General features: G+C 43.6%; 1 protein-coding gene across 3 annotated transcripts in view; it reads left to right on the forward strand.

Moving 5' to 3' along the window:
* GEFmeso (Guanine nucleotide exchange factor in mesoderm) overlaps window positions 1-12,908 on the forward strand; it is a 380,310-nt gene that overhangs the window by 326,265 nt on the left and 41,137 nt on the right. For all 3 annotated transcript variants that reach the window (XM_070521522.1, XM_070521521.1, XM_070521520.1), the window contains one exon: window positions 12,074-12,199. In XM_070521522.1, the coding sequence (XP_070377623.1) occupies window positions 12,074-12,199 (126 nt within the window). The remainder of the gene's footprint in view (window positions 1-12,073; window positions 12,200-12,908) is intronic.

Genomic DNA, 12,908 nt, shown 5'->3' on the forward strand with positions numbered 1-12,908 from the left:
TCGCTGTGAATCAAAAGCAATATGTTTATGACCCCAATACAGACACAGTTAGCGAGTTTCCCCGCCTGCATCATTGCTCTTTTTCCGATAGCGTGTCTCTCAACTTAAAAGCATGTGTGCGGCTTGGTATATCTGAAACTGCTGGTGCATGCGCCGTGGGAAACAGTTTGGGTTTGAATCACTCGCGTCATGTTTCTTAACAATTGGAGAGGGGTGGGGTGGTGGTTATCAACGCCCTGTATCTGTCCTTAACAATAACATTTTGAGTGTTTTAGGCAAAATAGACGATGTCAGCATAGCCATCAACACTTGCGATGCTGACCTGGTAGCACTTACCGAGACATGGTTAAATGCTCGTGTAGGTGACAGTGAAATTTTTACTCATACCGAGCCTTTCAGTATCTGTCGTTGTGACAGGGATGGCAACATGAGGGGGATGAACATTGCTCGCTGTTTCTGTTAGTCTCACATCGTCCCACATTAATGTCGCATGTAATATCAAATCTTTCTGGTGGGGTGTAATTTTGAAAAATAAAACACACATAATCAGTGTGTGGTACCGTCCACTTTATGCAGATATCTTGTTCGTCAATGAACTGCATGACGCAATTAAGTCTGCCCTGATTCGATACCCATCATCCCCAGTAACTCTCCTAGGCGAGTTTAATTATCCAACAATAAAACTGGACATCTGCACCACTATGTTGCACACCATATTCTTCACATTTCCAAGCATTCCTTGATACTTGCTTTCTTTACAATTTTACTCAAATTGTTGATGATCCCACACACATTGTCGGCAGCTCTGTAAACCTTGACCTAATTCTGACCGCTAACTCCGATATGGTAGGCGCGATAACTTTCATGCTTCCACTTGACTATTACTCTTTACTTCAATTTGATCTATGCTTTATTACATCCCCAGCCATGAAAAAACAAAAGGTTATATTTTACTACAATAAGGCAAACCTTGAAAGGATCAGTAGTGAACTTTTACTTTTTCTTGATAACTATCTTGGTAGTTCTGAATATCGTTCTGTCCAAGCGAACTGAAACCTGTTTGCAAACCTATTGTACTTACTCGATTCTAACGCACCCTCGATTGTAACGTGCACCCATTTGCCCTGAACTAAAAAAAAATAAAAGTGCTTTAGAGTACCGCGCACCTCATTCTTTCATACAGAAATATAACTTTCTCTCAATTGGAAAAAAGCAAAATTTACTCCCACTACACTGAAGTGGCGATAAATAAAAAAAGTCGCAGTTTCGCCAAAACATCGATTACGATAGCAAATTATTAGACAGCTATACGAAAAGTAAGGATAGTGGTTTTATCGGCCGTATAAACTTTTTAAAATTCTCTTACTAACTAAATTAACAAGCATGGTGTCATGCTCACACAAGCAAACATGAACACATCATACTCAATGACTGCAGAAACTCTTTAAATTCTGCAGTGAGGAAGTGAATTAGCAGGAGCAAGGGAATCGACTTTTGTGCTGCCTCTCTCTTCGACACGAACTAAGCAACGAGAACACAGTGCGGTCCACTTAGATGCGTCGACTCTTGTCTCTGTAGCAGATCGCTTTCAAAATAGGGGCCTGCACTGCCACCTTGTACTGCCGGTGTAGAATGCCTCTCTTGTTTGCACCAGTCCCGCACACAAGTTTGGGAACTCTGAACGTCCGTGATGCGGCCCGATTCCCGTCCATCTCCGCACAAGTGATCGCTTTCCTTTTAATTGCGACATTGTGATGATCTCTGCATGTCTTTGCAGTCAGCACTTCCATGCTGATAGATCAAACGCAGAAAACGGGAATACAGATGGTGCACTAACCTAAGCCAAAGGAAGCATTGCCTAAGCACACATACTACAGCATATGAAGAAAGCTACGGCAGCTTGGCTCAAAGTGCGTATGAGGCAGCCATTTTGAAATGTCGATGCTGATATGGTAATGCAGATTTAGAGTCGTACTCGATTCTAACGTGCACGCAATTTTCGGACCCGTTCTGTCGGACATAAAGTGTGCGTTAGATTGAATACGGTAATTTTAAATCTTAAAAAAGCCTACATTCCCCCAAAACAATACCAATAAATACACGCACCATCGTTTAACTCATACAGTTAAACGTCAATATCACGAACGTCAATGTAATGAAATTCTCGATATAACGAAGTATTTTACGTTTTATAACCTCTTGTCCATAGAACACTATGTATTTAGAACCTCAATATAACGAAATGTGTTTGCATGCAATTTCAATATAACGAAATGTCACTGCCACCGCGAAGGAATGCTGAGACAGCTTTAGTTGGGTGTCCGCAACCACTCATGCACGCAGCATGCGAGGTAGTGCGTATGTAGCGAAGCGTGAGCTCACAAAACGGAAATAGCTGGCTGGACAGAAAAGTTGTCAAGGGGATTGCTGGCTTGCATGTGCAGGAGCCGGTAGTGTGATGCTCACCGCCATCATAAGCCAGCTTCTGAGACTGTATAGCCAATACAGTGAACTCTCACTTGAGTGAACTTCAAGGGACCAAAGGAAACAGTTCACTTAACTGAAAGTTCATTAAACTGAATATTCGCTAGACCAACATAAGACATGGCATACAGAGTCAAAAGTTTGAAGTGCAATTCATGGAGCAAAAACATGGCATCCATAGTGTTAGAAATGTGTGAAATGGAATTTGTACATATCCATGAAAAACACACCACGTGGGTCGTTTGTGGGCACACACGGAACCGACGAGATTGGAAAGAAAGAGACGACGACCATGCCACGACTAGCCTGTCGGAAAAAAAAAAAAACACACCATGTGGTTTGTGGTGCGACAGATCGGCGCTTTGCTCTGGCGGCGTCGTAAGTGCCAGCGATGTTACTTTTTTCATGCCCTCTGACACTACATGCTTGCTCATTTTGTGCGTGCGGCCTCGAAGGCCATGCCTCGTTACTGTTCGTTTTCTGCGCCGCCACTTTTCCCCAGGGGCGCTGTAGCGCCGGCGATGTTACATTGCCGCTGGAGCGGCTGTTTGATGAGGGCGGGTATCGGTTGCATCTGCAGTGCAGTGCAGTGCAAGCCTTGGTCCTCTGAGTGAGTTCGTTAAACTGAAATATCGACTGTTCCGAAATTCGTTTAAGGGAAACATTTTTGCATAGAATCTATAAGAAAACTGCCGGGGATATTTAAAAAGTTTGTTATTCTGAAATATTCGATAAACCGACGTTCGTACAACTAACAGTTTACTGTATCAGCTGCCATGAAGTCAAACCACAAGCCGGAGTCATATCTTCGGCAAGGAGCATATCGAAAAATGCGCTCTCGTGGACATGCGAGAACACGCGAGAATGTCCAACAAAGCTTGCAGAGCCCGCATCGTACGCTCTTCAGCTTTTGATAAGGGGCACGCGCACGCAAGAGGCTGTGTGCCCTCCTGCTTACTGCACGTGCATGCGCTGTGTCACCTCCGCGGGTTTCCTGCATATGCAGAGCTGCTGCAGACGCCCAACTAAAACTCTCAAATAAATTGAAATTTCAGCGGACGCACATGGTCAAATGACTGAATTACGAGCAGCTGCTTGCAAGCGCACCTATCAAATCAGGTGCCGCGCGACAAGAGCGACCGCGGATGTGACTGCATCATGTTCTGTATAAAGTCTAAGTGCAATAAAATCCTATCGCACCCCACACACTGTGTGCTTAAAGTGGGAGTGAAAGTGTGTGAGGGTGAGACAAGAAAGATGGTGGCTTCACGAGTGCTGCCTTTCCATGTGAGCAAAGGGAAAGAGGGGGAGGGAGCGAGATTGCAATAGCGTGATCAAGCGCACACGAGAGGCCAGGGTTGGGGGTTGGGGAGTCAGGGGTAAGTTTACACACATTTCAACTTCTGACACTCGTCTCGGCTATAGCCGTGCATGGCTGTAAGCGTGGCTGAACGCATATGCAGCAGCGCACCCTGCTTTTGAGGTAATCTGCCAAGTGTGCAAAGAGTGGACATGCTGAGTCAGCGTGTCATCATGCAAGCTTTCTTCTTGCACGTATAGCATTGGAGATCGCATAATCTCGAGTTTCTGTGACCCATCGAAGCAAGAGGCAGACGAAGCATTCACTTCCCGCTTCCGGCGCTTTTCATGACAGTGTCGTCCCAGTGCAGGCGACACCAACAGCTGCAGGGCGGAGTGCACGCGAAAGCGCAGCTGGCGTCACCTAATTCATAATGCCGATGTGAACATATCGTCGATGTGGCATGAGACCATATCATTTGTTGCGGACTACCAAATTCATCAAAATTAATTGTTTTCTCATTAAACTTTGATTTTTTCGATTGCCCAATAGTTCTGAAAATTTTGTCGCCTCTTTGCTTATAAGAAAAATTGATCGGTGATTGTACTTATTTCCATAAAATTTTGAATTTCGATTCAACGAAATTTCATTATAACAAAGCAAATTGCCGATTTTACAGACTTCATTATATCGAGGCTTAACTGTATTTAGATTGGCTTTCTAACAGCAAAAAGCGCTTATTTCAGGTCGCCAAATTGCTGCAAACCGAGCAACATTGGCATGCATACACTATCTCATCCAACACCTATAGTCAAGCTGTCGCTTGTGCAAAATCTTATTTCCTGAAAAACACACTCCCTTCCATGCTTATCAGTAACCCTAGGAAATTTTGCAACATCATAGCTAATACCTACAGCAACACGCAGATTTTTTTAGTCGACCAGAATGGCTAACCTGTGCCTAGTAAAGAGTGTTCTTCTATTTTGAACTACGTGTGTATTCCACAAGCAATGTTTCATTGCCATCATATCCGTTCTCCCAATTCGTCAGTATGCAGCCAATAGTCATAGGTGTAACCAAGATTCTAAAGCTCACTGACACACTGAAACCCTCATGTTCCTCTGGTGTTGATTGTAGAAATGTAAGATTCCTAAAAAAAAAAAAAAAGATGTACAGTATTCCTCTATTTTTCTAACTAAAATATTTCTACTATCATTAATTATTGGTATTCTTCCCGAGCATTGGAACTTGGCGAATGTGATTCCACTTTATAAATCAGGTAATAAGCAATCACCCCTAAAGTATTGCCCCATTTCCCGTACCAGCATACCTTCCAAAATTCTTGAACCTGTTATCTGCTCACACCTTGGTAGCTTCCTTGATTCGAACTCTTTCTTTAATTCGACACAACATGGTTGTAGGAAGTCGTACTCTTGCTAGACTCACTTAATGTGTTTTACTTGCTCCATGCTCACACTTATTGTCAATCGTTCTGTAGCTGATTGCATCTTCCTAGATTTCTCTAAAGCATTTGACAAAATTAATTATTGCCTTCTTCTTCTTAAACTCAGGTACCCCAATATTGAGGTAAGTCTTCTCAGCTGTATTGAATTGTTTCTTAAAAGACAGTTGCAGTACGTGTTCGCTAACAATAACACTTCATTGTTAACAGCTCTCGCATCATGTGTACCACGGGGGTCCATTTTGGTCTCTCTTCGCTTCTTAGTTTATGTTAATGACCTCCCTAACTGTGTGACTTCCGCTATTCACTTATTTGCAGACGACTGTGTAATCGTGAAACAGCTGACCCTACCGATGTTTCTGCATTAGAAATTGCCCTAAATAGTATAGTTAAATAATGTAATACCTGGGCCATGGACTTAAATGTTAAAAAATGTCAAGTTATGCGAGTATTATGCATTAATCTCACTACTCCTGCTTGCTATGAATTGAATAATATTCCTTTAGATCCTGTTACCTCTTACAAGTACTTACCTAGATCTCTATATAACTAATGATTTTAGCTTGAAGCATCATATCGATTACATAATTAACAACAGCTGTTGCATGCTTGTTTGCTTGTGCTAGAACTTTTTGAAGCACCTGTTTCTGTTAAACTGACTGTGTGCAAGACAGTCATCATCATCATCATCATCAGCCTGTTTTATGTCCACTTCAGGACTAAGACCTCTCCCTGCGATTTCCCATTACCCCTGTCCTGCGCCAACCGATTCGAACTAGCGCTTGTGAATTTCCTAATTTTATCGCTCCTCCTAGTCTTCTGTCATCCTCGATTGCGTTTCCCTTCTCTTGGTACCCATTCTGTAACCGTAATGGTCCAACGGTTATCTAACCTGCGCATTACATGACCTAGCCAGCTCCATTTTTTTCCCTTGATGTCAATTAGAATATCGTCTATACCTGTTTGCTCTCTGATCCAAACCTCTCTCTTTCTGTCTCTTAATGTCATGCCTTGCAATCTTCGTTCCATCGCTTTTTGCGCAGTCCGTAACTTGTTCTGCGCCCCTTTTGGAGTCAAAGAGAGCACATAGTAAACATTATTTCTGTTATTATCATTTTTAAATGAGAGTAGCGCATTATGAGCTTCACGTTCTAAGCGCTGTCAAAGGCGGCCGAGATGCCTTATACCTAGCCGGGTTCACGGCCGACTGCGCACATGCGAGTCTGGAACCACGAGGCCAGAACCATTTAGAGACCGTTCTATGTTGAGTTACCTATCGCTATCAGCTAAAGGCATCTATTGCGGACAAATCAAGGAAATTTTCAGGAACGTAGGGCCCTCGGGGCTGTACTTGTCGGCGATAAGGTAGCCTCGCTGCCTGTGGGATTATCTGACTGAGCTATGTCGAATGCTCGGTTGCCATAGTCAAAAATTCAAATCCTGCTATAAGAGGTTTCTTTTGTCTTGTTTTTTGTTTTTTGTTTTTGTTTTTACGATGGTGAGCTTGAAATTCACCTCCTCCAGTGCATAACATCTGCAGGCTTGGAGTGACGCCTGTCACTAGCAAAAAATGCCAAAAGTGAGTGGGGCTATACTAATCCAGGTAGAACCTAATTAGGAATGCCCACTAAGCTTCAGCAAGACACTTCCTCACCAGAACAGGAATTGGCCTCCCTGATGCAGTATTCGGCCACCCCCTCCCACATGGCTCATTCAATTACCCAATGGCCCTCAGTCCCCAGCAGCTGCGGAGCATCTGACTAAGGCGGCGGTCAGACCTGTAACGCAGCAGATGGTGCTAAGAATCTCTGGGTCCGGACAGGCCACCAATGGAAACTGACCCTTGCAACGTATAACACCCGAACCCTCTCGAGTGAGGCTAGCTTAGCAGGACTCTTTGAGGAACTATCAGACATTGTTCGGGATATCATCAGCCTTGATGAGATTAGAACTGGTGAGCCTTATACATTGCTGAATAACAGACAGGTCCTCTGCTATAGAGGTCTCCTAGATAAGAAGCAATGCGGGGTAGGATTCCTAATCCATGAGGACATAGCGAGCAACATTAACGAATTCTACAGCATTAATGAGAGGGTAGCTGTAGTCGTAATCAAACTTAATAAGAGGTATAGATTAAAGGTAGTACAAACCTACGTTCCAACATCCAGTCACAACGATGAGGAAGTAGATCAGTTTTATGAAGATATTGAATTAGCGATGAAAAAAGTGCAAACTCAGCACACTGTAGTAATGGGCTACTTCAATGCAAAAGTTGGGGAAAAGCAGGCTGGTGAACAAGCAATCGGCAACTACGGTGTCGATTCTATGAACGCTAGAGGAAAGATACTGGTAGAATTCGCAGAAAGGAATAAGCTTCAAATAATGAACACCTTTTTCAGGAAGCGTAGCAACAGGAAGTGGACCTGGAAAAGCCCTAATGGTGAAACAAGAAATGAAATTGATTTCATACTTTCTGCCGATGCCAGCATAGTGCAGATGTAGAAGTGATAGGTAGGGTAAAATGCAGTGATCATAGGTTAGTGAAGGCTAGGATTCACCTCAGTTCGACCAGAGAAAGAGTAAAATTGGTCAAGAAAAAACAGGTTAACTTAGAGGCAGTAACGGTAAAAGCAGACAAATTTAGGCTGGTACTTGCAAACAAATATGCAGCCTTAGAACAGAGAAATTATGATGATGACATAGAGGTAATGAATGAAACTGTAACTAGGCTGGCTTCAGAGGCAGCAATTGAAGTGGGAGGCAAGGCACCAAGGCAACCAGTAGGCAAGCTCTCCGAAGTAACAAAGGACCTAATAAAGAAGCTACAAATAATGAAAGTGTCCAACTCAAGAGATAAAGCAGAATTCACGGAACTGTCAAAACTCATCAACAAGGTGAAAATGAGTGATATTCGTAACTATAATGTGAGAAAGACTGAAGAAGCCGTCAAGAATGGATGCAGCCTGAAATCAGTAAGAGAGAAACTTGGCATAGGACAAACCAAGATGTATGCACTGAGAGATAAGCGGGGTAATGTCATCAGCAATCTCGAAGATACAGAAAAAGAAGCAGAAGAATTCTATACTGACCTGTACAATACCCAGAGGAGTCAGGATACCTCCATTAGAAATAGTAATGACAAGGATGCAGAAACTCCTCCTATAAATAGCGACGAGGTCAGAAGGGCCTTGCAAGACATGAAACGAGGAAGTGCGACAGGGGAAGATGGAATAACAGTCAATTTAATCAAAGATGGAGGAGACATAATGCTTGGAGAACTGGCGGCTCTTTATACGAAATGTCGATTGACTGCAAGGGTCCTAGAAAACTGGAAGAATGCAAACATTATACTACTAATCCACAAAAAGGGACACATTAAAGAATAGAAAAGCTATAGGCCCATTAGCTTAGTCCCAGTATTATATAAAGTATTTACCAAAATAATCTCCAATAGAATAAGGGCAACACTGGACTTTAGTCAACCAAGGGAACAGGCTGGCTTCAGGAAGGGATACTCTACATTAGGTCGCATCCATGTCATTAATCAGGTTATTGAGAAATCCGCAGAGTACAATAAGCCTGCCTATATGGCTTTCATGGATTAGGAAAAGGCATTTGATTCAGTAGAGATACCAGCAGTCATAGAGACATTATGTAATCAAGGAGTACAGACCGCTTACATAAATACCTTGAAAAATATCTACAAAGGCTCTACAACTGCCTTAATTCTATGCAAGAAAAAGAGGAAGGTACCAAAAAGAAAGGCATCAGACAGGGAAACACAATCTCTCCAATGCTATTCACTGTGTGCGTGGAAGAAGTATTCAAGCTATTAAACTGGGAAGGCTTAGGAGTAAGGATCGATGGCTAATATCTCAAGAAACTTCAGTTTGCAGGTGACATTGTTCTATTCAGCAACAATGCAGGCAAATTACAACAAATGGTTGAGGACCTTAACAGAGACAGTGTAAGAGTGGGGTTGAAGATGAATATGCAGAAGATAAACATAATGATGAATAGCCGGGCAAAGGAACAAGAGTTCAGAATCACAAAAATAGAATACGCTTCTGCAATTTGGGACCACAGTTTCACGAACTTCACATCTTAACTCGAGGTGGTCCAGAATAATTTGGTGCATTTAACGTTTTCCAATTATAACCGTACTAGCAGCATGACTTCAATGAAACCAATGCTATCATTGCCATCTCTTGAGCTTCGTAGGAAAGTATCTCGCCTTTGCCTCTTCCACAAAATTTATCATCATGACCAATTGAGGCTTGCTTTCATTTCACAACTATCTTATTGCTCGTCCCGCATTAACCGTTCTTACATAGTAAATGTCATCAGTTGTAAAACCAATGCCCTTTTTCATTCTTTTCTACCCCAATCATCGACAGAGTACGCTTTCTGCCCATTGTAGCATTAATACCAGATCACAGCTCATTTCGTTTATCTCTCGTGTGATATCTTGATGCCGATCCCCCATTAAAAAAATTTTTTGTTCTTTCTTACCTTCTTCATCATCTTCTCTTTTCTTTTTGTAGACAGTTATCAGTGCATTGAGTTCTGTATCATTGTTATCACTGTGTATCATTGTTGCTTATCACCCTTTATTCTTTTGTCACTTGCTTCTACTTTAACATGTATTTGGTTCTTTATTTTGCTCTTGTAGTTGGCTTTCTGTATTGGCTTTTGTTTAGTTAATCTTGATTGTGTTTGTTAATTATCTCTATATGTTATGTACCACTCCCCTCTGTAATGTGTATGCACTTGAGGGTAATAAAATGATATGAAATGAGGGAACCGTTCTGATAAGGGAGCCGTAACCATAAAGCCCCTCAATTTTCAAAAAGTAGCTCCATTCTTAGATCTTTCCGCCACCCCGCTCACCCTCCTCCTCTGGTGCAACGCAAAAAGAAGAAAAGTGTAGAGTCACAGGATTGGGCGTGCTGACTTCGAGGAAGTTGCAAAGAACGCGCGGCTTTGTGAAGTAAGTGTCACGGCTCCTCACAACCTCTTCTTTTGAGCCTATTTCACGCCTTCCACTTCGAAAAAGTGTGTGTGTTCATGCTCTGCGTGGTTTTTAGTGCGTTGAAGGTGTCTTTTTTTTTTTTTCGAATGTGCTGTCTTTGTTTCATGTAGTTTCGTCTTGCGGTGAAAGTGCATGCATCTGCAGCTGGCCTGTGACATAAAAGTGACTTTATACAGGGTGTGTTTTGAGCTGCACCAGAAGTTAGCACATTCTCGACATTTTTGCAAGGCTCACTATGACTTATGGATGCAGTCTTTTAGCTTATTCGAATGTACGCCCGCCTGTACTGATTTGGTTTGTGGTGACTAACATTTTTAAAGTCCCGAATCGACTAAAGCTATGATGGAGGTCGTAGTGGATGGCTCCGGATAACTTTATCTAGGTTGCCAAGGGATGTTTAACATGTACTTTGACCGTAGAGTTGTACGTGGGCTGGTAAATTCCTCGTTGGCGTTTCATAATTCTCGTGCGGACGCGCTGTTTTAGAAGTTGGCGCCTCGGTGCAATTGTATTTCTTCAATAGATTTTGTTTACTAGTTGTAACAACATGTAATTATTTCGTATTATTGACGGCGCCTCCAGGGCACCAAAGCGGCATCGGGAACACCAAGGCTAGAACCAGGGCTGGATGGGGCTCGCCAAAGCCTGTGCATGCCAAGGGTGTATAAGACTGGCTGTCCGCGAAAGCGGGCAACCAATTTTGCATGCGAACACTTCCTGTGCCGCGTGCTTTATTGTAATGTCACGTGCTCTTCAAAGGCCTCCGTTAGCTGTTACATGTGCCCTCCTGGAGCAGTACTTGTAAAAAAAAAAACAATCTATCGTCACGATTACCAAAGCACCCCGCAATGAAAAAAGCGGCCCTGTTGCCAGGCATTGCCGATCGCAGGCAGTCGGAATCTCTCACGCGCCCGCCGAACAAAAGTATCCTGCAGGTACGTAAATGAACCTACGAAACCACGTACATGTACTTTCATGCTGTCAGAACCTGAAACTTTGGTAATTACGTGCGTGTTTGAGCCCATCGCATGCTTGCATCTTGTTTCAGCAACACGAACTCTCAATGTGCGCGCGCTTTACGCCTTAAATACGCCTTGAATAATGGTCCTTTTCTCTATTTCTTCCGCAATTCCAACACGACATTCTTAAGGCCAGTTAGTGACTGACGAAGCAAGATCCCGATTGAAAAAACTGCTCTGCAGGGCTCGAACGAACTTTTCCGCGGATTTCCTCCCGTAGCGTGTTAGCCATCGTCTGCTACGGCAGGCCCAGCACTGGCGGCGCCACCATCGAGGTCGCGCCGAGCGGAGGAGGAGGGAAGTGGTTGGCGCTACTTTGGGAGATTGAGGGGCTTTACCTAACCATGGTTTGAGTGAAAAAGAGCAGGAAAAGAAAACAAGAAACAAAAGTTCATGCAGAAGTGCACGTGCAAACCACAAAGAACGGTTGCAGCTTCGTAAAGAAATGTGATTGGGACATGGTCGTCAGGGTAGTACGAGCACTTAGCACTAAGCAGGCTTCACAGACAAACATTTTGTCTGCACATAATGACTGGCTCCATGTCCGGACTGAGGAACGGTCTTTGCTCAGTGTGTACATCTGCACACACTGCCTTGAGTGGGCAAAGAGGCAGTGCAGCAGCAGTGGAACACAGAAGCGCATGCATGCTAGGAGATGGCTGACGAGCAGAGACCTACATGTGTGCACACACTCTAAAACAACACCGATTGGCTGACATATGTACTCCCTTTGAGTCACACTTGCTGCTGGGTTCTTGACGTTGGCCGCCATGCAGGAGGCCTGCTGTGTGAGAGAGGATCAATAAAGAAGACGCTTGGGGCACCGGAGTACTTGAAGAGACGCAGATACGACCGACGCAAGTCGGAGAGCAGTCTGCACAGGGCTCTGCAGCTATCACGAGGTGAGATTCTTCCACTGCCTGAATGGCTCCAGCCGTCCAGCCATGGAGTTTCTTAGAAAGGGAACTTTGGTGCTAGTGTCTGCAGAGGAGTTGAAAGTTTGGTGGTTGCACAGTAGGGGCAGCTACAGTGATATGTTCTTTAGGGAGCCATTGAAAAAGAATGCATAGTCAGGAAAAAAAGTTACATCCAGTACACAATGCTTGTGGCAGTGCTACAGATGGGATAAAAAGCTACCCTTACACAAAGGTTTATTTGAAGCTCCATGGAAAGTAGGGGTGTGCGAGTACTCGAATATCACCGAAATGAATCAAATAGTGAACATTCCACTAAGCCGATTCACGAATTGAATATTTACTATGTGATTTTTTCACTATTCAATATATTCGGCGTAAGGACCCGTGCAGTGCCACATGTCCGGTATGCCAAGGAGCCTCTCATGTCCGATGCCGCCCAAGTGAACGTTTCACTTTGTGTTTGGCACAAAAAGAGTGCCGAACGTGCTGTGGATGAGCTGTCTTGGGTGGCGGACTTTGTCAGTGTGAGAATGGTGCTGCGTCAGCTGGGTCCTCCTCTGTCGGTACAAGGTTCATCTGGGTTAACAGGACCAATCAACGCGGACAGAGAGAATGGCAACAAAAGCAGCGCATATTCCTAAAGTGCAAAAGCATATGTGACGATCGGGCCGATTAGGCGCTTATAGGCATACAC

This window comes from Dermacentor albipictus, chromosome 7 (genome assembly GCF_038994185.2).
Source record: "Dermacentor albipictus isolate Rhodes 1998 colony chromosome 7, USDA_Dalb.pri_finalv2, whole genome shotgun sequence".
Classification (NCBI taxonomy): Eukaryota; Metazoa; Arthropoda; class Arachnida; order Ixodida; family Ixodidae; genus Dermacentor; species Dermacentor albipictus.